This window comes from Pseudorasbora parva, chromosome 20 (genome assembly GCF_024679245.1).
Source record: "Pseudorasbora parva isolate DD20220531a chromosome 20, ASM2467924v1, whole genome shotgun sequence".
NCBI classification, from domain to species: domain Eukaryota; kingdom Metazoa; phylum Chordata; class Actinopteri; order Cypriniformes; family Gobionidae; genus Pseudorasbora; species Pseudorasbora parva.
The window spans coordinates 41,282,720-41,307,520 of NC_090191.1; the positions used below are offsets into that span (position 1 = coordinate 41,282,720).

The following is a 24,801-nucleotide window of genomic DNA, read 5'->3' on the forward strand; positions in this document are numbered from 1 at the left end:
GTTCGATAATCCCATCCTCCCTCCGTAAATATCTTGTTTTGATCGCACTTAGTCTCTCTTCATATTTACTTTGTCAGCATATGCTAAAACAATCACTATATTTCTCGTACTTATGCTAAGGGATTTTAATAATCCCTCAGTCATTCCATTTCGATGCATAGCTCGTCCCACACTGTTTATGCTACACTCTGAAAAATGCTGGGTTAAAAACAACCCAAGTTGGGTTGGAAATGGACAAACCGAGATATTGGGTTGTTTGATCCCAGTGAATGGAACCAATTTCTGGGTTTGTCCATTTCCAACACAACTTGGGTTGTTTTTAACCCAGCATTTTTTTGAGTGTACTGATATGAAAATTTTCATATTGAGGATGCATTTCCAGAGACTAGAATATGATGCACACTTAAGGTTTTGACTAAACATCCACCTAGCAACCATTAGGAACACCCTAGCGACCACTTAGCACCCAGCCGGGACACTTTATAAACTGCAAAGCAGTGCATTAGAAGCTATCCAGAACACTGTAGCTCAAGCAAAGCTTTGTTAGTGACAGAAAGGGTCGAACTAACGAAATCTTTGAAAAATACCGTATTGATTCTGGACTACGGGATTGACTTTATTCCATTTTTGAAACTGAATGTTGATCGATGTTTGGTCTGGGGATGTCGAAACCATTAGTCATAACCCATGCAGAAGGTTGAAATGATACACGCCAGGTGAAAATGCTGATATGTTTTACTGTGTGAGTGAGGGTAAAGTGGCTCCAGTCATCCTCTCAGCTCTGTCTGTGTCTCATCTCGGTATCAGTGTGTGTATCATCCTTCAGAGCTGTCTGAGTCGAGCCTGCGAACCCGATGATAGCAGGCTTCCTGTACGGCTGCCAACACTCTCTCGCTCACTGGCTCGGCTTCAGCCCTCCATTTTAGCCCTGTAATAGAGATGTTGTGTAATGCTGTTTTTTTTTTTTATATCTCTTTTTATAAGGGTCCTACAGTCAGCCAAGAGGATAAGATTAGAAGTTAAAATTGCAGTCTTGTAAGAGAGTGTCAAATCTCTTCACGTATGACACTTGAGGATTGACCAGTGAGCGCCATCATGTGGCCAAACGAGCACAATACACCTTGAGTAGTTTAGTAGAGTGCTGTAAAAAGAGAGTGACCATATATAAAAATGATTTGAATTTTTAAAAAGAGTAAACATGTTAATTTTTAAATACATTTTAATGTAAAATATTATTTAAAATAAATGAATGACCTTATTTATAGAATCTTAAATTATATTTAACATTTTTTTACTTGTTTAAAGGGTTAGTTCGGCCCAAAAAATGAAACGATTACCAATTACTCACCCTCATATCGTTCCAAACCCATAAGACTTTTATTCACCTTCGAAACACAAGTACAGATACTTTAAATGAAATCTGAGAGATTTCTGTTCCTCTATTGACAGTTTACACACATACCACTTTGCCATATCAAAAAGATCATAAAGAGATCATAAATTGGTTTCATTGGTTCTTGAGAAGCTCAAACGTGCTGCGTAACACCAGAATGATCCTCATTGGTTCTCGAGAAGCTCAACTGTGCTGCGTAACACCAGAATGATCCTCATTGGTTCTCGAGAAGCTCAACTGTGCTGCGTAACACCAGAATGATCCTCATTGGTTCTCGAGAAGCTCAACTGTGCTGCGTAACACCAGAATGATCCTCATTGGTTCTTGAGAAGTTCAAACGTGCTGCTTAACACCAGCATTAACCTCATTGGTTCTTGAGAAGCTCAAACGTGCTGCTTAACACCAGCATAAACCTCATTGGTTCTTGAGAAGCTCAAACGTGTCGCTTAACACCAGAATGAATCTCATTGGTTCTTGAGAAGCTCAAACGTGCCGCGTAACACCAGAATGAACCTCATTGGTTCTTGAGAAGCTCAAACGTGCCGCGTAACACCAGAATAAACCTCATTGGTTCTTGAGAAGCTCATTCGTGCTGCGTAACACCAGAATGATCCTCATTGGTTCTCGAGAAGCTCAACTGTGCTGCGTAACACCAGAATGAACCTCATTGGTTCTTGAGAAGCTCAAACGTGCTGCTTAACACCAGAATGAACCTTATTGATTCTTGAGAAGCTCAAACGTGCTGCTTAACACCAGAATGATCCTCATTGGTTCTCGAGAAGCTCAAATGTGCTGCGTAACACCAGAATGAGCCTCATTGGTTCTCGAGAAGCTCAAATGTGTTGCTTAACACCAGCATTAACCTCATTGGTTCTCGAGAAGCTCAAACGATCTGCGTAACACCAGAATGAACATCATTGGTTCTTGAGAAGCTCAAACGTTCTGCGTAACACCAGAATGAACATCATTGGTTCTTGAGAAGCTCAAACGTGCTGCTTAACACCAGAATGAACCTCATTGGTTCTTGAGAAGCTCAAACGTGCTGCATAACACCAGAATGAACCTCATTGGTTCTTGAGAAGCTCAAACGTGCTGCGTAACACCAGAATGAACCTCATTGGTTCTTGAGAAGCTCAAACGTGCCGCATAACACCAGAATGAACCTCATTGGTTCTTGAGAAGCTCAAACGTGCCGCGTAACACCAGAATGAACCTCATTGGTTCTTGAGAAGCTCAAACGTGCCGCGTAACACCAGAATAAACCTCATTGGTTCTTGAGAAGCTCAAACGTGCCGCATAACACCAGAATGAACCTCATTGGTTCTTGAGAAGCTCAAACGTGTCGCTTAACACCAGAATGAACCTCATTGGTTCTTGAGAAGCTCAAACGTGCCGCATAACACCAGAATGAACCTCAATGGTTCTTGAGAAGCTCAAACGTGTCGCGTAACACCAGAATAAACCTCATTGGTTCTTGAGAAGCTCAAACGTGCCGCGTAACACCAGAATGAACCTCAATGGTTCTTGAGAAGCTCAAACGTGCCGCGTAACACCAGAATAAACCTCATTGGTTCTTGAGAAGCTCAAACGTGCCGCGTAACACCACAATGAACCTCATTGGTTCTTGAGAAGCTCAAACGTGTCGCTTAACACCAGAATGAACCTCATTGGTTCTTGAGAAGCGCAAACGTGCCGCGTAACACCAGAATGAACCTCATTGGTTCTTGAGAAGCTCAAACGTGTCGCTTAACACCAGAATGAACCTCATTAGTTCTTGAGAAGCTCAAACGTGCCGCAAAATACCAGAATGAACCTCATTGGTTCTTGAGAAGCTCAAACGTGCCGCAAAATACCAGAATGAACCTCATTGGTTCTCGCACGTTAAGTGATCATGCTTGAGCTTCCGTTTACCATATTTGATCAAGGGTAAATTCAATATGGATTAGGTTTACTATCTCTTCTTTATTAACTTTTTGTAGCGCCAATGTGGTAATTGCATACCTGTCAGTGGAGGGACAGAAATCTACTGTTCTCTGCTGACTGACTTTTGTCTGTAGTTGATGAAATGCGACAGTAATGTATGGAAATGTCAATGTGCAGCGTTAGATATCTTTCTTCATCTATCTCTATGTCTCTAACTCTCACAACTTCAATCCCTTCGGCATTTGCATCGTTCACATTTAGAGCGACTGCAAAGATTCTCTATCAGTCACAAGGACTGATAATTATCCCTTTCAGAAGGAGCATTCATCTTTATGCGAAAGCACATTGGTAGGCTGCGTTTATAAGGTACTAGACTCAATTTATGCAACAATTCTGTCATGTCAATCCAAACCTGTATATTTCTTCCTCTTCCACAAAAGTTAATGTTAGGCAGATGGTCCTGGTTGCTTGTTTCCTTGGAAGTGAATGGTGACCAGAGGCTGTTGAACTTCATAAACAAGAACAAACAAACAACAACACTATAGCAGTACTTCTTCTGAAGCCAAACAATGTTTACTGCCAAAGCCAAAAAGGTTGCTTGAGGACCAGGTGTTGTGGTTGCTTAAAAGGCGATTTTGGCCTTGTTTTAGTAATCAGCTGGTTGATTTATGAACAATAGCTCTTCTATTCTGTCATCCAGTACCGAGTTCTCGGCTGCGCTCCAAATGGCTTTTGGAACGAGGTTCTGTGTGTATGTGAATAAATGGAAGCGTGTTTCTCTTTGCTTTTGTCAGTTGTCAATAGTGTGTGTGTGTCGAATGCAAAAGGGAATTGCCCTTGAGGAAGCAGTGGAAAACAGACAACTGTTTTAAACATGGAAGTGTGTGAATGTCAGAAAGCAACGGGTTTACAATGATGGATTAGCCTCTGACAGACAGATCCTGACGTACCTTTTCACCAGCACATATTGACCGAGTTTTTCCCTGCACTGCATTGAAACAATCCTGAGATGTATTGTATTTTCCATCTAAAACCGTGGCTGTGGCTTCGAAATTGCCCCCTATACCCTCACTGTTCCCTATTTAAGGAGTGAATGAAATCGAGTCAGTGAATTCAGACATTGAGTGCACCAAATAGACGCATAGTTTGCTCTTGCTGTTTAATAATCATTTGAAACTTAATTTGCCAGCTAACTGGCAGCTCCACTAAGGAATGTATACCTGTATGATATTACACTGTACCCACATTGGACCAGCCGTTGGAAAATGGATGGGCACCATCTTCTGGCGAGATGCAGGAATTATTTCAGTCTTTCACAGTGCATCTTCTGGTGATGATTGCGATTGAAAATCAGCACATGTAATCCCCAGGTCGGTTTAGATAACGTCTCATGTAAACAGTCCACTAAATCTTTCAATCGGAATTATTTTAATCGGAATGACAAAAAAAAAGTGTGCATGTAAACGTGGCTACTGATGGAGAGACTCAAGAAGAAGAGACAATGTAGAATGAGACGGGACGTTTCTGAAGGGTTAGTTGATGAATGAATGAGTTAGTCAATCTTCAAGTCATCGATTAGAATATTCTGTCATGATAATCTCACCCCCTTTGTTGTGTGTTCCCGGGAGCGGGTTTATGCAAATTCCAGGGTTAGTGATGTCAATAACCCAGGAAGAAGCTCGTTGTAGTCCCGACCAGCTGTTTGTTGTAGTCCTTAAAAAGCGGTTTCTTTAAAAGAAAATATCTCCCTTTGCTTTGAACTTTGAACGTCGTAATTTTGCAGATGTTTTTTATGCTCAAACAGCAACACTACACACTCACTAAAGTCACAAATGTCAGTGTTAAATTTAAAATGGTGTAATATTCATTCAGTTTGATTATCCATTTCGTTGTGAGTGCAGTGCACTGACAAAGACTTTGTCTGGTGTGAACTGACAAATTGTTTGTCGCTGTAAATTTACCGCATTGCATCTATTTAGGAAAAGGTGTAAGAGAATGATTATGCAGTCTATTAAGATGCATTTTCAAAGATCGTCTGAATGTCACAAGTTTACTAGTCATTGCATAATGAACAAATAGCCCTAAAGTAGAGGTGTGCTATTAGATCTATCTGATCTGACAGACAGTCTGTTGGATTCCTCAGACCATTAAAGGAGGGATTCCAGCCATTTCTAGAGATCAGAATATCATGCACTCAAGCATCCACCTAGTAACCATCCAGAACTCCTTAGCAACCACTTAAAAACATGCTAAAAAGCACCCAGAACTGCCTTAGAAAACATTTATTTGTTATATTAATTGGTGCTTAAACATTGCATTAATGTTTTGCAGTGTTGCTTTGCTCTTTGTTGTAGATTAGCGACTGAATGTCAAAAAATGAAAGGGTAAATCTCATTGAACAAATCCTGAACGAGCTCTGAGATGTGTTTTTCGGAGTCATCCAGGGCAATCCGAGAGGCCATTACTGACAGTCCTCTTCCATTCACTCCACTCACCACTAACTGCTGTCATCATGGCCCTTTTCAAAGTGATAAGATGTTCCTGACCTATTGTGTGGAGAATTGAATGGCTTTTACTCAGATCTTTACTGACCCAATATGAGTGGTCAGGTATAAAGGCACAATATGTAAGTTTTTTTGGATTAAAACATCCAAAACCTTGGAGCAAAATGTATTATATTATTATTATTAATGATTATAATAAAGGAATGATATAATTAAAGGATTAAAAGGTATTTAAGGGAATAAATGATGGTAAAATAAGTTCTTGGTCTAATTGTACACTGAAAAAAATGACTTTGTGGTATTGTAAAATCTATTACATTAATTCATGTAATTTATACATTGTAAAATCAAGATTAAGTTGGAACTATATATCTCATGTAAAATTTACACAATTTATTAATGTAATAAATTAACTGAGAAGAAAGAGTACATTTTACCATATATTTACAAATAGTATTTAATGTTTTATAGTCACAGCACATTCACCTAAAAATACTAAGTAAATTTTAATCTGAAAAGCAAAGTGAATCTGCCCGCCCCGTTTTTGTTGTTGCTCAAAAAGATTCCGGTTCAGTGGCAGAGACGGTCGGTTTGGGATGTTGCTTTTACATGGCTGACTTATTCTCGGTAAGTTCTGACCTTTCTATTTTAGATTTGTGATAACGATGTACTTCGTTTTGATGGTTTGATTATTGCATATACGTTACGGTTTAAAATTGACTAAAAGTGAGTTTTAATCACAATAACGGTAGCTAAAGCTAAAGCATTATCCACTTCTATAAAGTTGAGACTGGTGTTTAGTCAAAGATAGAGGGGATTAAATGTAGTTAGCCACGTTCTTGTAGAAAAAGTCACCCTGTCTGGTTAACTTCAAAATAATTTAATGTTAGCTGGCCGTGATTAAGTGCTGGCTGCCTGTGTGTGTGTCCTCTAGCTAATGTTAGCATTTTTTTAAAGTGTCTAAGTTAGTTGTTTTTATATCCACTGAAAATTTCACAGCAATTATTATATCAAAGCATAAGTTAGTCTGCACTCTGCACTAAAGAAGGAAAGTTTGGATGGCAGGTGAACTCTGATACCAAATAAGCATTGATGTATAACGTTAGCAACAAGTGCATGAATGTCAGCAATTCTATTTTAGTGAGCTAACGACATGAAGGTCCGGTCACCTTTTTAATGAAAATAAAATGTAATGTTATAAATGTAATTCTATTTCTTAAATGGAATTGTGTTCTTTCTTTCTTACAAACTGTATGCAGGAGGACAGTCGCAGTGTTGCCGCTGAACATATCCTTAAGATGGTCGTCCATGGAGCTGATTGAGAGGATCCAGTCGATGAATGAGCATTAAGGAAAAGTGACCATTCTGTTTCAGCTGGACTATGCATGTGCTCGTCATTAAAGGGTTAAGTTAGTTCAGTTCAGTCTAAAATGAAATGTCTGTCATTAACTCCTCTCCCTAATGTCGCTCCACACCCGTAAGACCTCCGTTCATCTTCACACACAGTTTAAGATATTTAATATTTAGTCCGAGAGCGTATGCAAGTGTATGCACACTATACTGTCCATGTCCAGAAAGGGAATAAAAACATCATCACAGTAGTCCATATGAGACATCAGTGGGTTAATTAGAATCTCTTGAAGCATCCAAAATACATTTGGGTCCAAAAATGACAAAAACTACGACTTTATTCAGCATTGGCTTCTCTTCACCGTTTGAATCTTTATTTGAGGATTGAACACAAACACGGAAGAGAAGACAATGCTGAATAAAGTCGTAGTTTTTGTTATTTTTGGACTCAAATGTGATACATTTCATATTTGGCTGAACTAACCCTTTAATGTTAGTTATGCCACTGTTGGCTGCTGATGTTTAGTTGAACCATACATGGTTAATTCTACAGTTATTGTAAATTATAAAGAATGTACCTTAACTACTTAATCAGTTGATGTGAACATTACTGATTTAATGGTTAATTGTAAATTTTGACATAATAAACTGTTCAACTTTATTGTATTTATGTGTGATTTGTGATAAATGTATTTGATGCAGAGAAAATTATTACATTTATTTGGTTTAAAATAGCAACATTTACATAATAATAGTGAGTAATATAAATTAATTCAACTAAGTAATTCAAAATGTCAAATGGACAAACATTATAAAATCTACTTAATTACTTCATAAGAGTAAATAATACAGATTTATAAAATTTACTTGATTACCTTTAATAAATACAACATGCTAAGTTAAATATAATTAAGTAACATTTACTTAATGTCTTTGCAAATGTTACATTTATAGTTAAGTACATTTTACTTGATATTGGCAAGTAAGTTGTACTTGATATCGCAGCAGTAAATTTTACTTAGAAAAACTGAGTGCAAATTGTTACAAAGATTTTATCAAGTAAATCTTACAAGTTGTTTTTATCAGTGTAGTAATGAAGTAATACATTATAAATATTTGCAAATAATATTTTATTTTAAATTTTTCGCAAATTCACTAGTATTCATGTCTAATATGTAGAAAAAGCAAATGTTTTTTGCCTCGTCACATTTATTTATGAATTACATGAATCATGATAGCATTTATTCAATTAAAAACGGCGAAAAACTACATAGAAGGCTATGCCTTTGATATTGTCCTGTCTGTCTGATGCTGTTATGAATGTTTCTGGACTTATTTCATCCAGAAATGATCACTATCAGTCTTTTAAAATATGAAAACAGAATATTTTGCTAAACTAGCGTTCCAAAGAAAGAAAAATTCCCAGGTTTGGAAAGACATGAGGGAGAGTAATTCCCACTTCAGAAGTTGTGTTTATTATTGTCTAGGCCTATTTATTTGGAAAATATTATTAAAACCAACATTATATGTATTGGCACATACACTGACAACCATATAAACATTTGCTGCCATCCAGATGCTATCCGTTTTCTGACGATTCTGTCATTTTGGTCAAATGCAGCCATTTTCGCTGTGTATAAAACATACAAAATGCTTCAACTGGAAACTGGAAACATATGTAAATGTGTATGACATTAAAGACAAGACGAGACAATCTAGCTGTTTTGTGAGGGAAAAAATAAATAAATCATACCTCCCCGCCACCATGTTTAAAGCTTATGGCAAATCTCGGGAATTTGGGTATCAAAATTATTTCCAAACTTCCCAGTGGTAAACACGAAATCACAGGGCATCATAATGTAAAATTTTTACCTCAGAAACTCATATTTACGATAATTCCGATAGCACGCGAAGGCAGCATTCATTAATTATTATTTTGGAGTAAACTGTGCTCAAATGCACTCCAATTGATTGACTGACTGATTGATGCCGACTCATATCTGTGATATCGATATCTAGCAGTGCGATATTACTGCTGCTTGTTCAGAGATATGCGAGTCATTCATCATCTCATGCTCATGTGACAGCAGGTGATTGATCACAGCAATGCACTGTCACCAGGTAATTCGAGCTTCATTCTCTGCGAGTCCCACTTGGGTAACCGTTTAAGTATATTCACATTATATTAGACATGCCGTACACCTCTCTTGTGCTCTGTAAGTGTGTTTTAATGTATGTCTGCCTGTCTTTCTGTCAGTTCAAACACTGCCTTTTTTGTTTATGCCGTTTATGCAATACCGCTTTACACCGCCCGGTAGCGCTTTAGATCGCTGCAATATCTGTTCCCCTCACATTACTGACCCAGTTGCTTAGTGATACAAACAGCTGACGCTTTTTGAGCCTGTCATGTCTTCAGATTTCCATAGTTAAATCATCTCCAAACAACAATCATAACATGCACAGCAGAGGCTAAAACATCTATTTGTCTTGTTTTATCATAGACGTAGTGCTACAACAAAATTGCATGACACGCATTTCAGAAGAAGCACCAATCGGGCATAACATTATGACAGGTGCAGTGAATAACACTAATTATCTCTTATATCTCGATATATTAGGCAGCAAGTGAACATCTTGTCCTCAGAGTTGATGTGTTAGAAGCAGGAAAAATGGGCAAGCGTAAGGATTTGAGCGAGTTTGACAAGGGCCAAATTATGACGGCTATACGACTGGGTCAGAGCATCTCCAAAACTGCAGCTCTTGTGGGCTGTTTCCGGTCTGCAGTGGTCAGTATCTATCAAAAGTGCTCCAAGGAAGGAACAGTGGAGAACTGGCCACAGGGTCATGGGCGGCCAAGGCTCATTGATGACCGTGGGGAGCGAAGGCTGGTCCACCACCGAAAGCACCAACAGTGGCACGTGAGCATCAGAACTGGACCACAGAGCAATGGAAGAAGGTGGTCTGGTCTGAGGATTCTCCTTTTCTTTTACATCATGTGGATGGCCGTGTGTGTGTGTGTGGCTTACCTGGGGAACACATGGCCCCAGGATGCACTATGGGAAGAAGGCGAGCCGGTGGAGGCAGTGTGATGAGGTTGAGGCGTTGACTCGGCCTCCAAATTCCCCAGATCTCAATCCAATAGAGAATCTGTGGGATGTGCTGATCAAACAAGTCCGATCCATGGAGGCCCCACCTCACAATTTTACTGGACTTAAATGATCTGCTGCTAACATCTTGGTGCCAGATACCACAGCACACCTTTAGGGGTCTAGTGGAGTCCATGCCTGTTTTGGTAGCAAAAGGGGGACCAACACATAATCATAATGTAATGCAAGTGTATTTTGAGCTTTGGTGAAAATGCATGCTTAGAAGAATATGAAAAATGTTGCTATAGACAGTCAATACATGTTCTTTTGTCCATGTGGTTTTGCCTTTCTGGAAATCAGGACAAGGCCAGAGTGATTAAGGAATGAAATTCATTGTGGCTAATTGAAGAAGGATTACAAGCAAAGATATCAAGGAGAAACGTTTTGAATTGATCATGAGTGCCATACGAGACACGAGACACTTAGGAAATAATCCTGAACGTCTGGCTCATCCTGTTGCATAAATCATTCCATTCATAACACGCGAAAACATTTCAGTCAGCTTTCAGTTCTTGTCAAGTACAGTATGTGACCTTGCGGCTCACTCTGTTATTTAGTGTTTTGGACCCCACGCTTGGATTTGGCAACACTTCTAGCCAACTCCAGTAGCTTGTGTTCTGCACTAGGCCTCACTTCTACACCTCAGCATTCTGCCAAACTCAGTGACCAGCAGGACTTAGAGGAGAAACTTTGGACCCTGCGGAACAAACAAACTGAAGCATTTCTGAGCCTAAATGAGGAGTGTTTCCACATGATGTGTTGCAAGGCAATGAGAGGCTCTTGGCTGTTTGCAAATGTTCGCCTCTGAGCCCAAATTTCTGTCCAGCAGGAAACAAACCTGAAGCGAGTCGGTTCTTGCCCTTCCGCTCTTGTTGTTGTGACATTGCCGCAGGCTGAGCAAACCTGTTCGACATACCGATGCAACAAAGAGCTTTCAGAAGTGAAAGTAACTTGCTATAGATGTGTGGTAACCCCAAAAAGTAATCATACACTTCAGTCACAAATACATCAGTGTTGTTGTTTTTATTTATATTAATATACTGTACACTTTATTTTAAGATGTCACTTTTACAGTGTAAATAGACATTTAAGTACTGAGTAATATTAATTAACTACATATACTTACTATAGTATTAGGAATAGTTGCATGTTCTTATGCATAATTTATAGTAATTACTAAAGAAACTGCATGTAACATGACTAACAAAGACACTAAAATAGTGTTACCAACTTTTTTCTGTTTACTATATCCTTTTTACTATATGCATGTTCAGACTAAAATTGTCTTTTTTTACTTAATATTAATATACCCATTATACTGATATTTATTTATAAGTGTGTTTCATGTACTATGCATTGAAAAGACAACGTATAGACAATATAAAACTGCTAACTAATTATATATTTTATGAGAAATTTATTTTGCTTTTTCACTGTCCCTGTCTGAACCCAAAAAGTAATGTCAATTTTGTTATTTTGCATTTATATGAATATATTTTACACTTTTTTTAAGGTGTCACTATAATATTAATTAACTACATGTACTTACTATATGATAGGATTACTTGCAAGGTTATAGCCCCAAAAAGTAATTTGAATTAGTTTTGCATTTATATTAATATGTTTTACTTATAAATAAGCTTGCCCTTTATTTGAAGGAGTCTGTGTTATGTAATTATACATTTAAGTACTGAGGAATATTAACTACATGTACTTACTATAGGATTCTTTGGGTTAAGGTTAGGTGCATGTAATTATGCATAATTTATAGTATTACTACAATTTTACTTTTTGTTTGTTTGTAGACTAAAAACAATGCCTTTTTATATTAAAATACCCACGTTTTATATTGATACATTAATTTACAAGTATGTTGCATGTACTACGCATGTGTAGAATCTAAAAAGAACGTATATACTGGATAAAAATGTGAACTAATAATATTTATCTTGTGGAAAAAAATATTTTGCCATTTTACTGCATGCAATTATGCAGAATTTATAGTAGTTATTATAAAACTACATATAACATTAGTAACAAAGACACTAAAATAAGATGTTACCACCTTTTTTCTGTTTACTACATGTCATTTTTACTTTACTTTGTGTATATGCATGTTCAGTGGACTACGGTGTATTTTTTCACTACATATATTTATTTACAAGTATGTACTATGCATGTGTAGAATCTAAAAAGACAACGTAAATACTGTATAAAAATGTTAACGAATATTATTTATTTTATAGAAAAACAATATTTTGTCGTTTCACTTGACCTATGCATGTGTAGAATCTAAAAAGACGACATACAAAAATATAAACTAATATGCCTGTGTTACTGTGACACAAGGTTGTAATTTAACTCGTATAAACCCGTGTTGCGCTCAAGACTGATCGGATTAGGATTCTGTTGACATGCGTAATTACGCATGGTAATGAATGTGCTACGCACGGGCGGGGCGGGGTCGCCTCCAGCTGCGGTGGTCCAAGGGGCTGATGCTGATGGATCCGGCTTGACAGAACAAGGTTATCCACCAGGAGAGAGCTCGCCCATTTTCTTCATCCGCTTCTCCCTCGCAGCTGCAGCTCCCCGCCCGCTCGCGCCACGGAGCGCGTCCCCGGGACTTCGCTTCTCCGCGCACGGCAGGAAGACTCCAGGTTGCCGCGCCCAAAAGAACCCGGGATGCGACCGAATCCTGCAGCTGGCTGGGATGTACTGCGCCTCGGAACCTGAAATAATGGAATAGCGCCTCGCCGTCACTTTGCTAACGAACGAAGCAGGTTTACAATCGCCGCACAAAACCGGAAAAGTCATTTGCATGGATTTAATACACGTTTACCGATCCTTCACGTGTCAACTTTTCCCTCTGACGATGTGAATCCGGGGAAATATTGTGTGTTGTAATGCATCGCATCAGAGTGTTTTTCTAACATCTTCAGCTCGCTGACACGTTGAAGATGCAGATGCTGCTTTTAAGAACCGTCTTTTTCATTGCAGGATGTCCACATGTTCTGTTGCATGGAGAGAGCCGTAATGCACACCCCAAAGAAACAGGCAGCGTTGCTCTTAGGAGCTTTCACGATCCGAAGCCCAGCCCTGCGAGGCATCGAGGCGCAGGTACGCCTGCCTTTGACGGCAAACACACTTCAGGAGACAACGGTAACTTCTGGAGCGCAGGTAAACCGCATGCATACAGACATCTCTTCTCGGGCACAGACCTGCATGAGCGCTCGCGGCGACATAAAAGGAAAAAGTTGAATGGTGAGATGCCTGCTACCATGGGAACAGCAGGCGGACACAATAACTCTAAGCCCGGCAAGCGAGGGGACCACAACCACAGACGCAAAAGAGGCACAAAGGAACACCACAAGAAAACGTTTAAACGGTTCCAGAATAAAAGCACAGCCTCATTGACACCCGTGGAAACTTATTATAGCGCCCTGGCGTCCTCTTTAACCCTGTGGGAACCGATGCCCAAGCCTCTGGCTCTCACCTCCACAGATTTCCCCTTTGATCTCACCAGATACACTGAATTTCACACCAAACAGATAGACGACCCGTGGGACGCCACGCCGATGACCCCTCCATACGCCGAGGATGAGGAGAGCGAATTCTTCCCCAACCCCTTCTACCCTGTCACCAGTGAGACCTACGGGGCGTATGCCATCACTATCGTCTCGCTGCTTATCTTCATAGTTGGAGTAACGGGGAACATAGCAATAATGTGTGTGGTGTGCCATAACTACTACATGAGGAGCATCTCGAATGCTCTTCTGGCTAACCTGGCCATCTGGGACTTTGCTCTGCTCTTGTTGTGCCTGCCTCTCGTGGTGTTTCACCAGCTCACAAAGACCTGGCTGCTGGGCCAGTTCACCTGTAAAGTCATACCATATATTGAGGTAATGCGTTCTGTGTTCATTCACATCAGGTTGGGAGTGTGTGTGTGTGTGTGTGTGCATGATTTGGGATTGGCAAGCATCAATGCGCATACCTTTAAGAAACCCAAAATGATTGCCCTCGTGTTGTTCCCAACTTGCATGTCTTCATCTTCTGGGACAAAAAATAGCCCTAAATATCAGATTTACCCATTTTAATTGCAAATATCTATTTGGATAAACTAATAGACTTAATGTGATGCATATTTCTCTGAGAGATTTCCAAAAAAATCATGGTGTAGTTAGGCATCACTTATTTTTACAATTGCATTGATACAGAAACGTTTGAGAGTGCTAGGTGTGCTTTTTTTGTTTTGCACAGAAGGGTGAGGTATTAAAATTGTGGCGCGGTGGGTAATTGTGTCTCGTTTTCGAGGGACGTCATGCAAAAGAGCATCCACCCTGCCCTCGGGACACCTGCTGTGACCTCTGTCCCACTCCTGTCCTGTCACATACTGTACGGCACAAGCATAACCCAAATCTGCAGACCTCGCCACACCCAGTTTCAGCACAGCTCACTTTACCTCAACCCAAAAATATCCAGATCATATTTCACACCAAAAACTAATGGAAATGATGTGCATAATGTAAAATCATTGAAGCCTTTTCCATTGCAACATTATTTACTGAAAATTAAGTATGAAACATTTAATTTTCTATCCAAATTGCATTTTCTAGGAAGGCCTGCAGATATATTATTTTATTTTAATAATGTTTTTATTATTATTATTTCTCCAAATATATTTTTTTTGAAGAGTTGCAGATTTTATTTTATAACTAATTAATTAATTTGTTTGTTTGTTTGATTTTATGTATTTAGTTTTTATTTATTTTGTTTTTATTTATTTATTTATCCAAATAGCTTTTCCTATGAAGGGTTGCAGATTTTATTTATTTATTTAGTTTTTATGTATTTCGTATTTATTTGTTTGTTTGTTTATTTATTTATCCAAATAGCTTTTCCTATGAATGGTTGCAGTTTTTTTAATTATAAATATTTATATAATCATTTATTATAATTAATTTATTTTAATGTTATTCTGAATTAATGTGCCCAGATATTCTTTCTTAATTCCCATTTTTCTAATTTATTACCATTAGATTTTTGTGGTTTGTAATACAGTAATTTGCACACTAATACAATTGTTTTTTAATTAAAAGTAGCATTAATTTAGCGTATAAAGTGCGAGAACAAGTGTTTTAAAGTTTGATAATCAGATTTGAGAAATAAAATGTGCCAAATTTGTCATGAAAACAATGCCATAATCCGAAGCCTCTTTATGTTCCTCAGAAGAGGCTTCATTTTCTTTAACCAAAATATCTTATTTCTTTCTTTTGAATTTAGGGGTGAAATATGATTTAGACGGTGGTTTTGTGCGATCAGACGACTCAAACACAATCATAATGCTCAATATGGCATCAGTTCACATGACAACAATGTACTAAAAACAGAAAGATATCCGCTCACAGATTCCTGAAAATGACTAAAGCGCTGTATCCAGGCCAGTAGATGGCGCTGTCATTTTGGTTGCATTCACACTGCAGGTCTTGATGCACAATTTTGATTTGGTGACTATATCCATTTAAAGCGACCCATATCTGATAATTGCATTTACACTGTACACTAGCAAAACAGTCTAAGACGTTCTGACCCGGAAAAGGAAGTAAAACGTTGCGATATGCAATGGACACTGACAATATTATTATACAATGGTTTGCTGTCTCACTTTTCCACACATCTTTAAAGGTCATCAAAACATTTCTCTCATAAGGCGAAGAAAAAGAGGACAGCCCTTGACGAGGTTGCCAGGTTTTCACAGCAAAACCCGCCCAAATGCAACTCAAAACTGTGTTAAAGCTCCACTGTGTGATATTTTCCCCCATCTAGCGGTGTAAAGGTATATGACCATCCAGTGAATAATAGTTTCTGTTCCTCTCGATTCTGATTTCGTTTTAACTCCTACGGTGGCCAATTTAGTCCAAGATTAACATGGCAATCCCTCTCTTCACATTCGACACGGCCATCGAGTGTTAAAGCGTGAAAGGCGAAGCTTGAATTTACGGGTATGTCCCTCTTTGGCTACTGTACTTTCAAGATGGAGGAGCAACATGGCGACCGGCATTCGAACCCCTCACCCGTATGTATTTTAAATGGCATATTATAAACTTACGAGAATACTTTATTACGTGAAAGAAGTAAATATACATTAATGAGCACATATATTTTTGAAAGAACTAAGTGTTTTTAGCTAAGAATAAACTAAAAAAGTTACACAGTGTAGCTTTAAAGTAGCCCAATTCCACAGGAAAACTGTAGACTTGGCAACACTGGCCCTTGATCGCAGTTCATGTCCACCTGAGTTGGCGTCATTTCCCTCCATCCCTTTTTTCAATGACGTACGACTCATATCCGATTGGACCGTTAACATGGCTGACGCAAATGCACTTATCTGAATCAAAACGGATTTATTCCCACATAGTAGTGAGGTCTAAATCTGATCTGAGGATATCAGAGTCCACGCATTATTTTTATTTATTTTTTTCCTGCTTACACGTTCACATCATATCTGATGATCACATGAGAGGAGAAAATCGGAATCGAGTCACATGAACCGCGCAGTGTAAACGGGTCTTTGTAAAGAAACACATGAAGTCATCTTTATAGTCATTTACACAAAGACGATATCACGTACAAGTACTTGCATTTTAAAACCTGTTATCAAAAGCTTGCGTTTTCAGGCCCCAAAACGAATATATTGAATATGGCCATTTCAGAGACTTCGGCCTATCTCCAGTCAAGCAGAAATGGAGCTGTACTTGCAAACACAGAAAATTGGGGCGTAGCCAAGATGGCCACCGGCTTGCCTTGAAGACCCTTTGGTGAGATTCACTCATCCGTTTGCCTTAGAGAGATTGTGTGAGTTGCTATTGTGAGCGTGAAGTGTGTGAGGGGGATGTTGAGGCGTCCTGGTGGCACACACACAGCGGGTCTGCTGTGATTGTATGGGACAGGCAGAGAGGGCCTGGAGGCTCGGGCTGACAATGGTGAAGCCGAATGAAAGCAAGCCACTGTGCATGCGTGCTTGTTCCCGTGTCTCTCCGGCTGCAGCGCTGCTGTGAATGCATTCAGACTAAGTGGTGAGTAAAGTCAGTCTTGAGGGCAAATTGTGAGCGAGTGCTCCACAGGGAGAAAACGCCTCCGGCTGCATTACTTAGACCGATGTAACACACACACACGCCCAAGAAAAAACATGGTGCGTGATCGTTCACGTGCGCTGGTCTCGCTTCCGATTTTTGTTCAAGTCTGACATCTGCTCACTTGTCGTCTCCTGCAGAGTTCCTGCTCAAGAGTACTGTGAGGTTCAATAAGTTCAGCGAACACCAGTGTGATCATTGAGTTTGTTTTATCAGAGGTCTGGCATTTCTTACTGGGAAAGGCCAAGCATATCCGAGGGCAGCGTGTTGGTTTGAACTCGACTTGTGTTTTGACTGGCCTTCAGCTTTTTGGAGATTGCAGGAAGGCCGTGTCTCATGCTTTCGGCACAATACACCTGTGGTCTAGCACGATATTAACAAACACACTGAGCATTTTAGCAACTGCATGGCAAGCCTTGCATGATGATGATGATGAGTTTGGACAAGCAAACAGCTCTTACATTTTCTACAGATTTTATTTTGGATGTATTTTATTTTATTATTATTATTTATTTATTTTTCCATCTATTCTCCAAACCACTTTTCTTATTTATGAAGGGTTGCAGGTGTGTGTGTGTGTGTGTTTAACATATTTTTGTATTTATTATTTTTACAAATCGCTTTTTTTCCTTTGAAAGGTTGCACTTTTTATTTTATTTGATAAATCTCATCTTATCATCTTATTCTATTCTTATATTTTACTCTATTCATTTTATTTTCATAAAATTAAAAATTGTATTTTTTATATCCATTACATTTTGCTTTTCCTGTGAAGACTTTTATTTATTTATTTTTATTTTATTTTATTTATTTTTCATTTTATTTATTATTTCTCCAAATCGCTTTTTTTTTTAATGAAAGATTTTTTATTTTATATATATCATCTTATTATATTCTTATATCTTACTTAAATTTAAAATCTATTTTGTTATTTTCATTTTATTTTATTTTATTTATTTTGCATTTTATTTATTATTTCTCCAAATTGCGCTTTTTCCTATGAAAGGTTGCACATATTTTATTTATTTTAATAATATTTATATTATTATTATTTTTTATTTCCATCTGTTTTTTTCCTCCAAACCGACTGCATGTAGGGTGGCCGGTAATTTAATTTGATTATTTTATTGTTTGGCTGGTTTTCTGTTTTTTGTTGGCCTTCAATTCTATTAGTAACTCGCTTTGTTTGTGTTTTTGATCCAGGCCGTTGACTCCCATTCTAATGGTCTGAATTTATATAGCTGAATATGTATTGGTTTCATTCTGTGGTCATCATATATAACACTATTACTGTAATAGCTTTTGTCTCTAGCTCACTCATGCTTCAGTGCCGTCTCATTTGTCAATATGTAAGAGTTATTGCCCAGCCTGCTGGCGGGAGCCCAAAAATGGCCTTGAGTCTGAAAGCAGCCGTTAAACCAGATTAATAACCAGCACCTCCATCGTTCTAGAAAGCCTCTTAATCAGAGAATTAATGAGGCGTTAGTAAAGCCCATCTCAGCCAACGCCGCCGTCACCTGCTGCTAGGAAACCTGTAAGATAGAAAATGCCTGCGACTGAGATCGGGACAATTCGCCAGAATGGGAGGTGTGTGATTACTTCAAGACTCGTGTGTTCTCCCTTTATCTGATATCTGCTGTGTGACATAAGAGGGTCAATACTAGCTTGGTGACACTATATTGCCAAATGTTTTGTGATGCCTACCTTAACAAGCACATGAACTTTAATGGCATCCCATTCTTAATCCGTAGGGTTTAATATGGAGTCGGCCCACCCTTTGCAGCTCTAACAGCTTCAGCTCTTCTGGGAAGGCTTTCCTCAAGGTTTAGGAGTGTGTTTATGGGAATTTTTGACCATTCTTCTAGAAGCTCATTTGTTGGGTCAGGCACTGATGTTGGACGAGAAGGCCTGGCTCACAGTCTCCGCTCTAATTCATCCCAAAGCTGTTCTATCGGGTTGAGGTCAGGACTCTGAGCAGGCCAGTCAAGTTCCTCCACACCAAACTCCTCATCCATGTCTTTATGGACCGACGCTTTGAGCACTGGAGCGCAGTCATGTTGGAACAGGAAGGGGCCATTTCCTAACTGTTCCCACAAAGTTGGGAGCATGAAATTGTCCAAAATGTCTTGGTTTGCTGAAGCATTAAGAGTTCACTTGGCACAATGCAGTCAGGCAAGTACCGTTCTCCTGGCAACCGCCAAACCCAGACTCGTCCATGGGATTGTCAGACAGAGAAGCATGATTTGTCACTCAGAGAACACGTCTCACTGCTCTAGAGTCGAGTGGCGGCTGCTTTACTCCACTGCATCCCACGCTTTGCATTGCACTCTGGGATGTAAGGCTTGGATGAGCTGCTCGGCCATGGGAACCCATTCCATGAAGCTCTCTACACACTTTTCTTGAGCTCATCTGAAGGCCACAGAAGTGACTTAAACAGCAATTCCTCGACTGGCCACTAGAGACCGGCTCAAGAAGGAGCAGAATCTCATTGAGCCCCATGTTAAAATCCCCAACTTTACAGCAGAATAAAACATGTTTACAGCCTGATACCAATTGTGGTTTTGGTCTATACGGCTAATTTTGCCCTTCATGAAGACTGTGAGGGGGGTGAATTTTTTTATAACTCATTTGTTTGCATTATATAAAGCCTTAAAGTTCTGCATAATTAAGGGCGTGGCCACTTTGAGTGACAGGTGGCTAGCCATTTATCCGCTGTCTGTTAGTCATTGTCCCGCCTCTTTGCCCATTTTCAGATATATCTGGGCGTGATGCATGGCCAAGATGGCGATGGCCAGCTCGTCTCTAATTTACGCTTCAAAACTGTACTTCAGAATCCTATGGGTCACGGACATAACATCCATATTTTTTTACAGTCCATGGTCCTACCACTTCGTGGCTGAGTTGCTGTTGTTCCCAGTTGCTTCTAGTTTGTTATAATCCCACTAACAGTTGAGCATGGATTATTTAGTAGTGAGGAAATTTCATGAATGGACTTATTGGTGGCAACCTATCACGGCACCACGCTTGAGTTCACTGAGCTCCTGAGAGCGACCCATTCTTTCACACATGTCTGTGAATGCAAGTCTAGTGCTTGATTTATTCACCTCTGGCCATGGAAGTGATTGGATTGCCTGAATACAAAGATTTGCACACTTTCAGAAAAAAAGGTACAGTGCTGTCACTGGGGCGGGACCCTAAGGTACAAAAGAGAAAAGGTACATCTTTGTACCTTACTTACCCCTAAATGGTACATATAAGTACTTTAAGAGTGCGTATTAGTACCTTTTCGGTTTTGTACCTAAAGGCAGTGGTTCCCAAACCTGTCCTGGAGGACCACCAGTCCTGCACATTTTGTATGTCTCCCAATATCTGACACACCCAGGTCTTGCAGTCTCTATAATAAGCTCATGAGTTGAATCAGGTGTGTTAGATGAGGGAGACATACAAAATGAGCAGGGCTGGTGGTCCTCCAGGACAGGTTTGGGAACCCATGCCCACTCCCTCTGCACACGATAGGATAGCGCTACAACCAACCAGAGCAACGAAGGTGAAGCAGAGCTCGTTGACAGATTAAACATTCGCCGTATCCGGTCAGCAAAACTCTGAACACATCTTCCCTTTTTAAGAATGACTTCAGTGCCGTACTTGTTCTTTTCTCAGAGAAAAGCTTAACTCCAAGTCTTCCAGAGTCACGGTCAAAGCTGATTCGAAAGACCGCTGTTCGCCAGTTTCTGTGTTTACTAGAAGCACGCAAACGCAACTCGGCCGTCGTCATTATGGCCCCGCCCGCCGACTCTATACACGATGTGATTGGCCCGACCAGAGTTTGGTGTTTACAGCTCAGAAGGGTATTGAGAGTTGCTAGACGACACTTTAGATTAGATTTACTGCCGCTAGTGGGCGTCTAGATTTCCAGGCCTGGTGTGTCCCAATACTCTTGGCAAAATATTGTAGATCGCTTTATGGGCATGAACCGTTCCAGGAATCATGACTTTCTGACCTGCTGTTGAGAATATGCTCATCCTACACAGTAAACCGAAGATCACTCGATGTGCTGAGTGTCTAATGGCGCAGGATGGATGCATTTCACACCTATGGAAGTAATGCAGCACCATTACAGCGTCTTAATGGACACAATGGTCCGTAATGGATTCTGAACAGTGTGCTTTTTGTCAAAATGATGAAGGATCTAAACCAATCTGCTTTTGGAGATGAAAAAGGCGGGTTGGTGTTCATCACGAGCGCCGTTCCGCTAATCGTCTCCTCCTTGATGCTGATGTGCCTGATTGCTCTGTAATTATGATAATGAAGACAAACACTTAGTTGCCTCTTTCATTTGGGTTTGTGTGATCCGCTGGGATGCAGCTGCGAGCTGCGGCCAAGAATCTCTCCGGTTGCCTCCTATTCATTGCAGTTGTTTCTTTTGTGTAAATACTCTTTCATATCCCCCAATTTATTGTGGCAATATTCCTGGTGAACAGTGGGAAGTGTGCGTTCGGAGAGTTTCAGGGCCCGACTCTGTTCAGTCTGAATTAATTGCCGGGCCGCGGGAGGTTGGTTTGTCTGTCACAATAGCGCAGCAGATGAAGTCTGTGGATGTGAGAGCTGTTTGTTTCGCGTTTTGCAAACCTGCTGCTGTGTGCCGAATGATTAATAAGGAGGGTGTTTTTCTGGGTTCAGATAGATGCCAGACGTATTCAGACTTCCTTTTCAAGCGGTTTGTTTACGCACCTACTGACATATAATGCAATACCACAAACAGGGGTGTCGCGATACCAACATTTTAACTGTTGATTGCAATACCAGTGAATATATCATGGTTCTCGATGACATCAAAAATGAATGAAAACATTCATATATATATATATATATATATTATGTATATATATATATATTATGTATGTATGTTATTAATCAGTCATATTTAATCACATGTTAATAATACTACAATTTTAATATTAATAAATCCATTTAAGTGTGTGTGTGTGTGTGTATATATATATATATATATATATAAAGACGTTAAGCATTTTTATTTTGAGTCTTTTTAATAATATTTTTTTAATAAAATGTAAATGTAATAAATTAATGTATATATGTATATGTATATATGTATATATGTATATATATATATATATATATATATATATATATATATATATATATATATATATATATATATATATATATATATATATATGAAAATGTTATATTAATATTTGTTTTTTATAATTTTGTTTCAGAATTTGTAATTTATTATATATATTTTTATATTACTTTATTTAAATTTATATTAAAATGTATTTAAATAAATAATTAATATATTATTTATTTAAATTAAATGTAAAACATTATAAGAATTTCTATTTTTTTTACTTTTTATTCATTTTTATTAAATGTAATAAATTAATATATGGATGAGTTCGATTGCAATTCACAACCTCACCACTAGATCCCGCTAAAACTTACACACTGCACCTTTAAACATAAATGATGATGAAATTTGATGAAATGAATGACATTTGACATCCCTGTGTTTGTGTGCTTGTGTTTTCGCAGGTGGCATCTCTCGGCGTGACCACCTTCACCCTCTGCGCGCTCTGCATCGACCGTTTCCGCGCCGCGACCAACGTCCAGATGTACTACGAGATGATTGAGAACTGCACCTCCACTGCCGCCAAGCTGGCCGTCATCTGGATCGGCGCCTTACTACTGGCCCTTCCCGAGCTCCTCATCCGGCAGCTGGTGTCAGAAAACGGCGACGGCACGCTGGAAGACCCGGCATCGGAGCGCTGCCTGATCCGCATCTCCACATCCCTGCCCGATACGCTGTACGTCCTGGGCCTGACCTATGAGGGCGCGCGTCTGTGGTGGTGCTTCGGCTGCTATTTCTGCCTGCCGACGCTTTTCACCATCGGGAGCTCGGTGGCGACCGCGCGGCGTATCCGGCGTGCCGAGCGCGGATGCGCTCGAGGCAACAAGAAGCAGATCCGATTGGAAAGCCAAATGAACTGCACCGTCGTGGCTTTGGCGATTGTGTACGGCGCGTGTGTTGTCCCGGAAAACGTGTGCAACATGGTCTCGGCGTACATGGCGGCCGGAGTCCCGCAGAGCACAATGGCGCTGTTGCATCTGCTCAGTCAGCTTCTTCTATTCCTGCGGGCGGCCATTACGCCGGTCCTTCTGCTTTGCCTCTGCCGACCTTTCGGCCGTGCCTTCCTGGAGTGTTGCTGCTGCTGCTGCGGGATAGCGGGCCATTCCTCGGCCACGGCGAGCGACGACAACGAGCACGAGTGTACCACGGAGCTGGAGCTGTCTCCATTCAGCACCATCCGCAGAGAGATGTCCAACTACACAGCCACGGGATCACACTGCTGATTCGACGCACATGTAGTGTTGTCAAAAGTACCGACCGCGATACAAAATCGGTACTGAAATGTTACAAAATGTGACGCTTTGAGTGCTGTAATCGTAAACGCCTCTGACTGGCCACTGTGCTCACCCGCTCATCAAATATGTCCAGAGGTGGACAGGAACTAAGTACATTTACTTGAGTACTGTACTTAAAGGACAACTCTGGTGAGAAATGAACCTAGGGGGAATTAACACACAGAGTAGATCGTTCTCTGAGATGCGTTTTCATGAAAATCGAATGTAAAGAGTTTTATCTCTAAAAACAGATTAGCTTATAACGCAAGTGTATGGGGAATAGGATAAGTGAAATTAAAGATACTTTATAAAGACAGTGCATTACGCGTTTACAGACAGCAGCCATCTTGGAAAACAGTCTCGACGAGTCGAGCCATGAACGCTGAGCTAAGTGAGTTGGTCAATAGGAATTAAGTTTGTGAAATCTAATTACATGGAAATGCAAGAATTATATCTGTTTATTAAAATATATGGTTGACTATCTACAAGGGAAGAAGCTGTCCCATATGAGACTCAAAGTCACAGTTCATCATTTAGCACAGCGTTCGTGGCTCGACTCGTCGAGACTGTTTTCCAAGATGGCTGCCGTCTGTAAACGTGTAATGGACTGCCTTTATAAAGTATCTTCTTATTAAACTGTACAAGTTTACTTCGGTTTGCATGTAGGGACCCTCATTATGCTGCCGTGTTAGTGTGAGTCTATTTTGAGCCTTGTTAGTGATATTAACTAGCGGTTTAATTTATCTTATTCTATGCCCCATATACTAGCGTTATAAGCAGTAGTACTTTTACTCAAGTAATGAAAGTGTTCTTTGTCCACCTCTGAATATGTCTTTGATTAGCGCTTCACAAACATGTTGTAAATGTATATCAATGACGCTTTTCACAGAGCACTTACACAGATACACAAAGAGTGTTTGAATGTA

At 39.7% G+C, this 24,801-nt stretch overlaps 1 protein-coding gene across 1 annotated transcript; it reads left to right on the forward strand.

Annotated features, from left to right (window-relative positions):
* The first annotated feature begins 12,648 nt into the window (after positions 1–12,648).
* On the forward strand, positions 12,649–23,899 carry gpr37b (G protein-coupled receptor 37b). Its single transcript, XM_067428171.1, has 2 exons — positions 12,649–14,215; positions 23,006–23,899. Exons 1-2 carry the CDS (start codon positions 13,274–13,276, stop codon positions 23,822–23,824), a joined length of 1,761 nt encoding a protein of 586 aa, XP_067284272.1. The 5' UTR covers positions 12,649–13,273; the 3' UTR covers positions 23,825–23,899.
* The last annotated feature ends 902 nt before the right edge of the window (positions 23,900–24,801 follow it).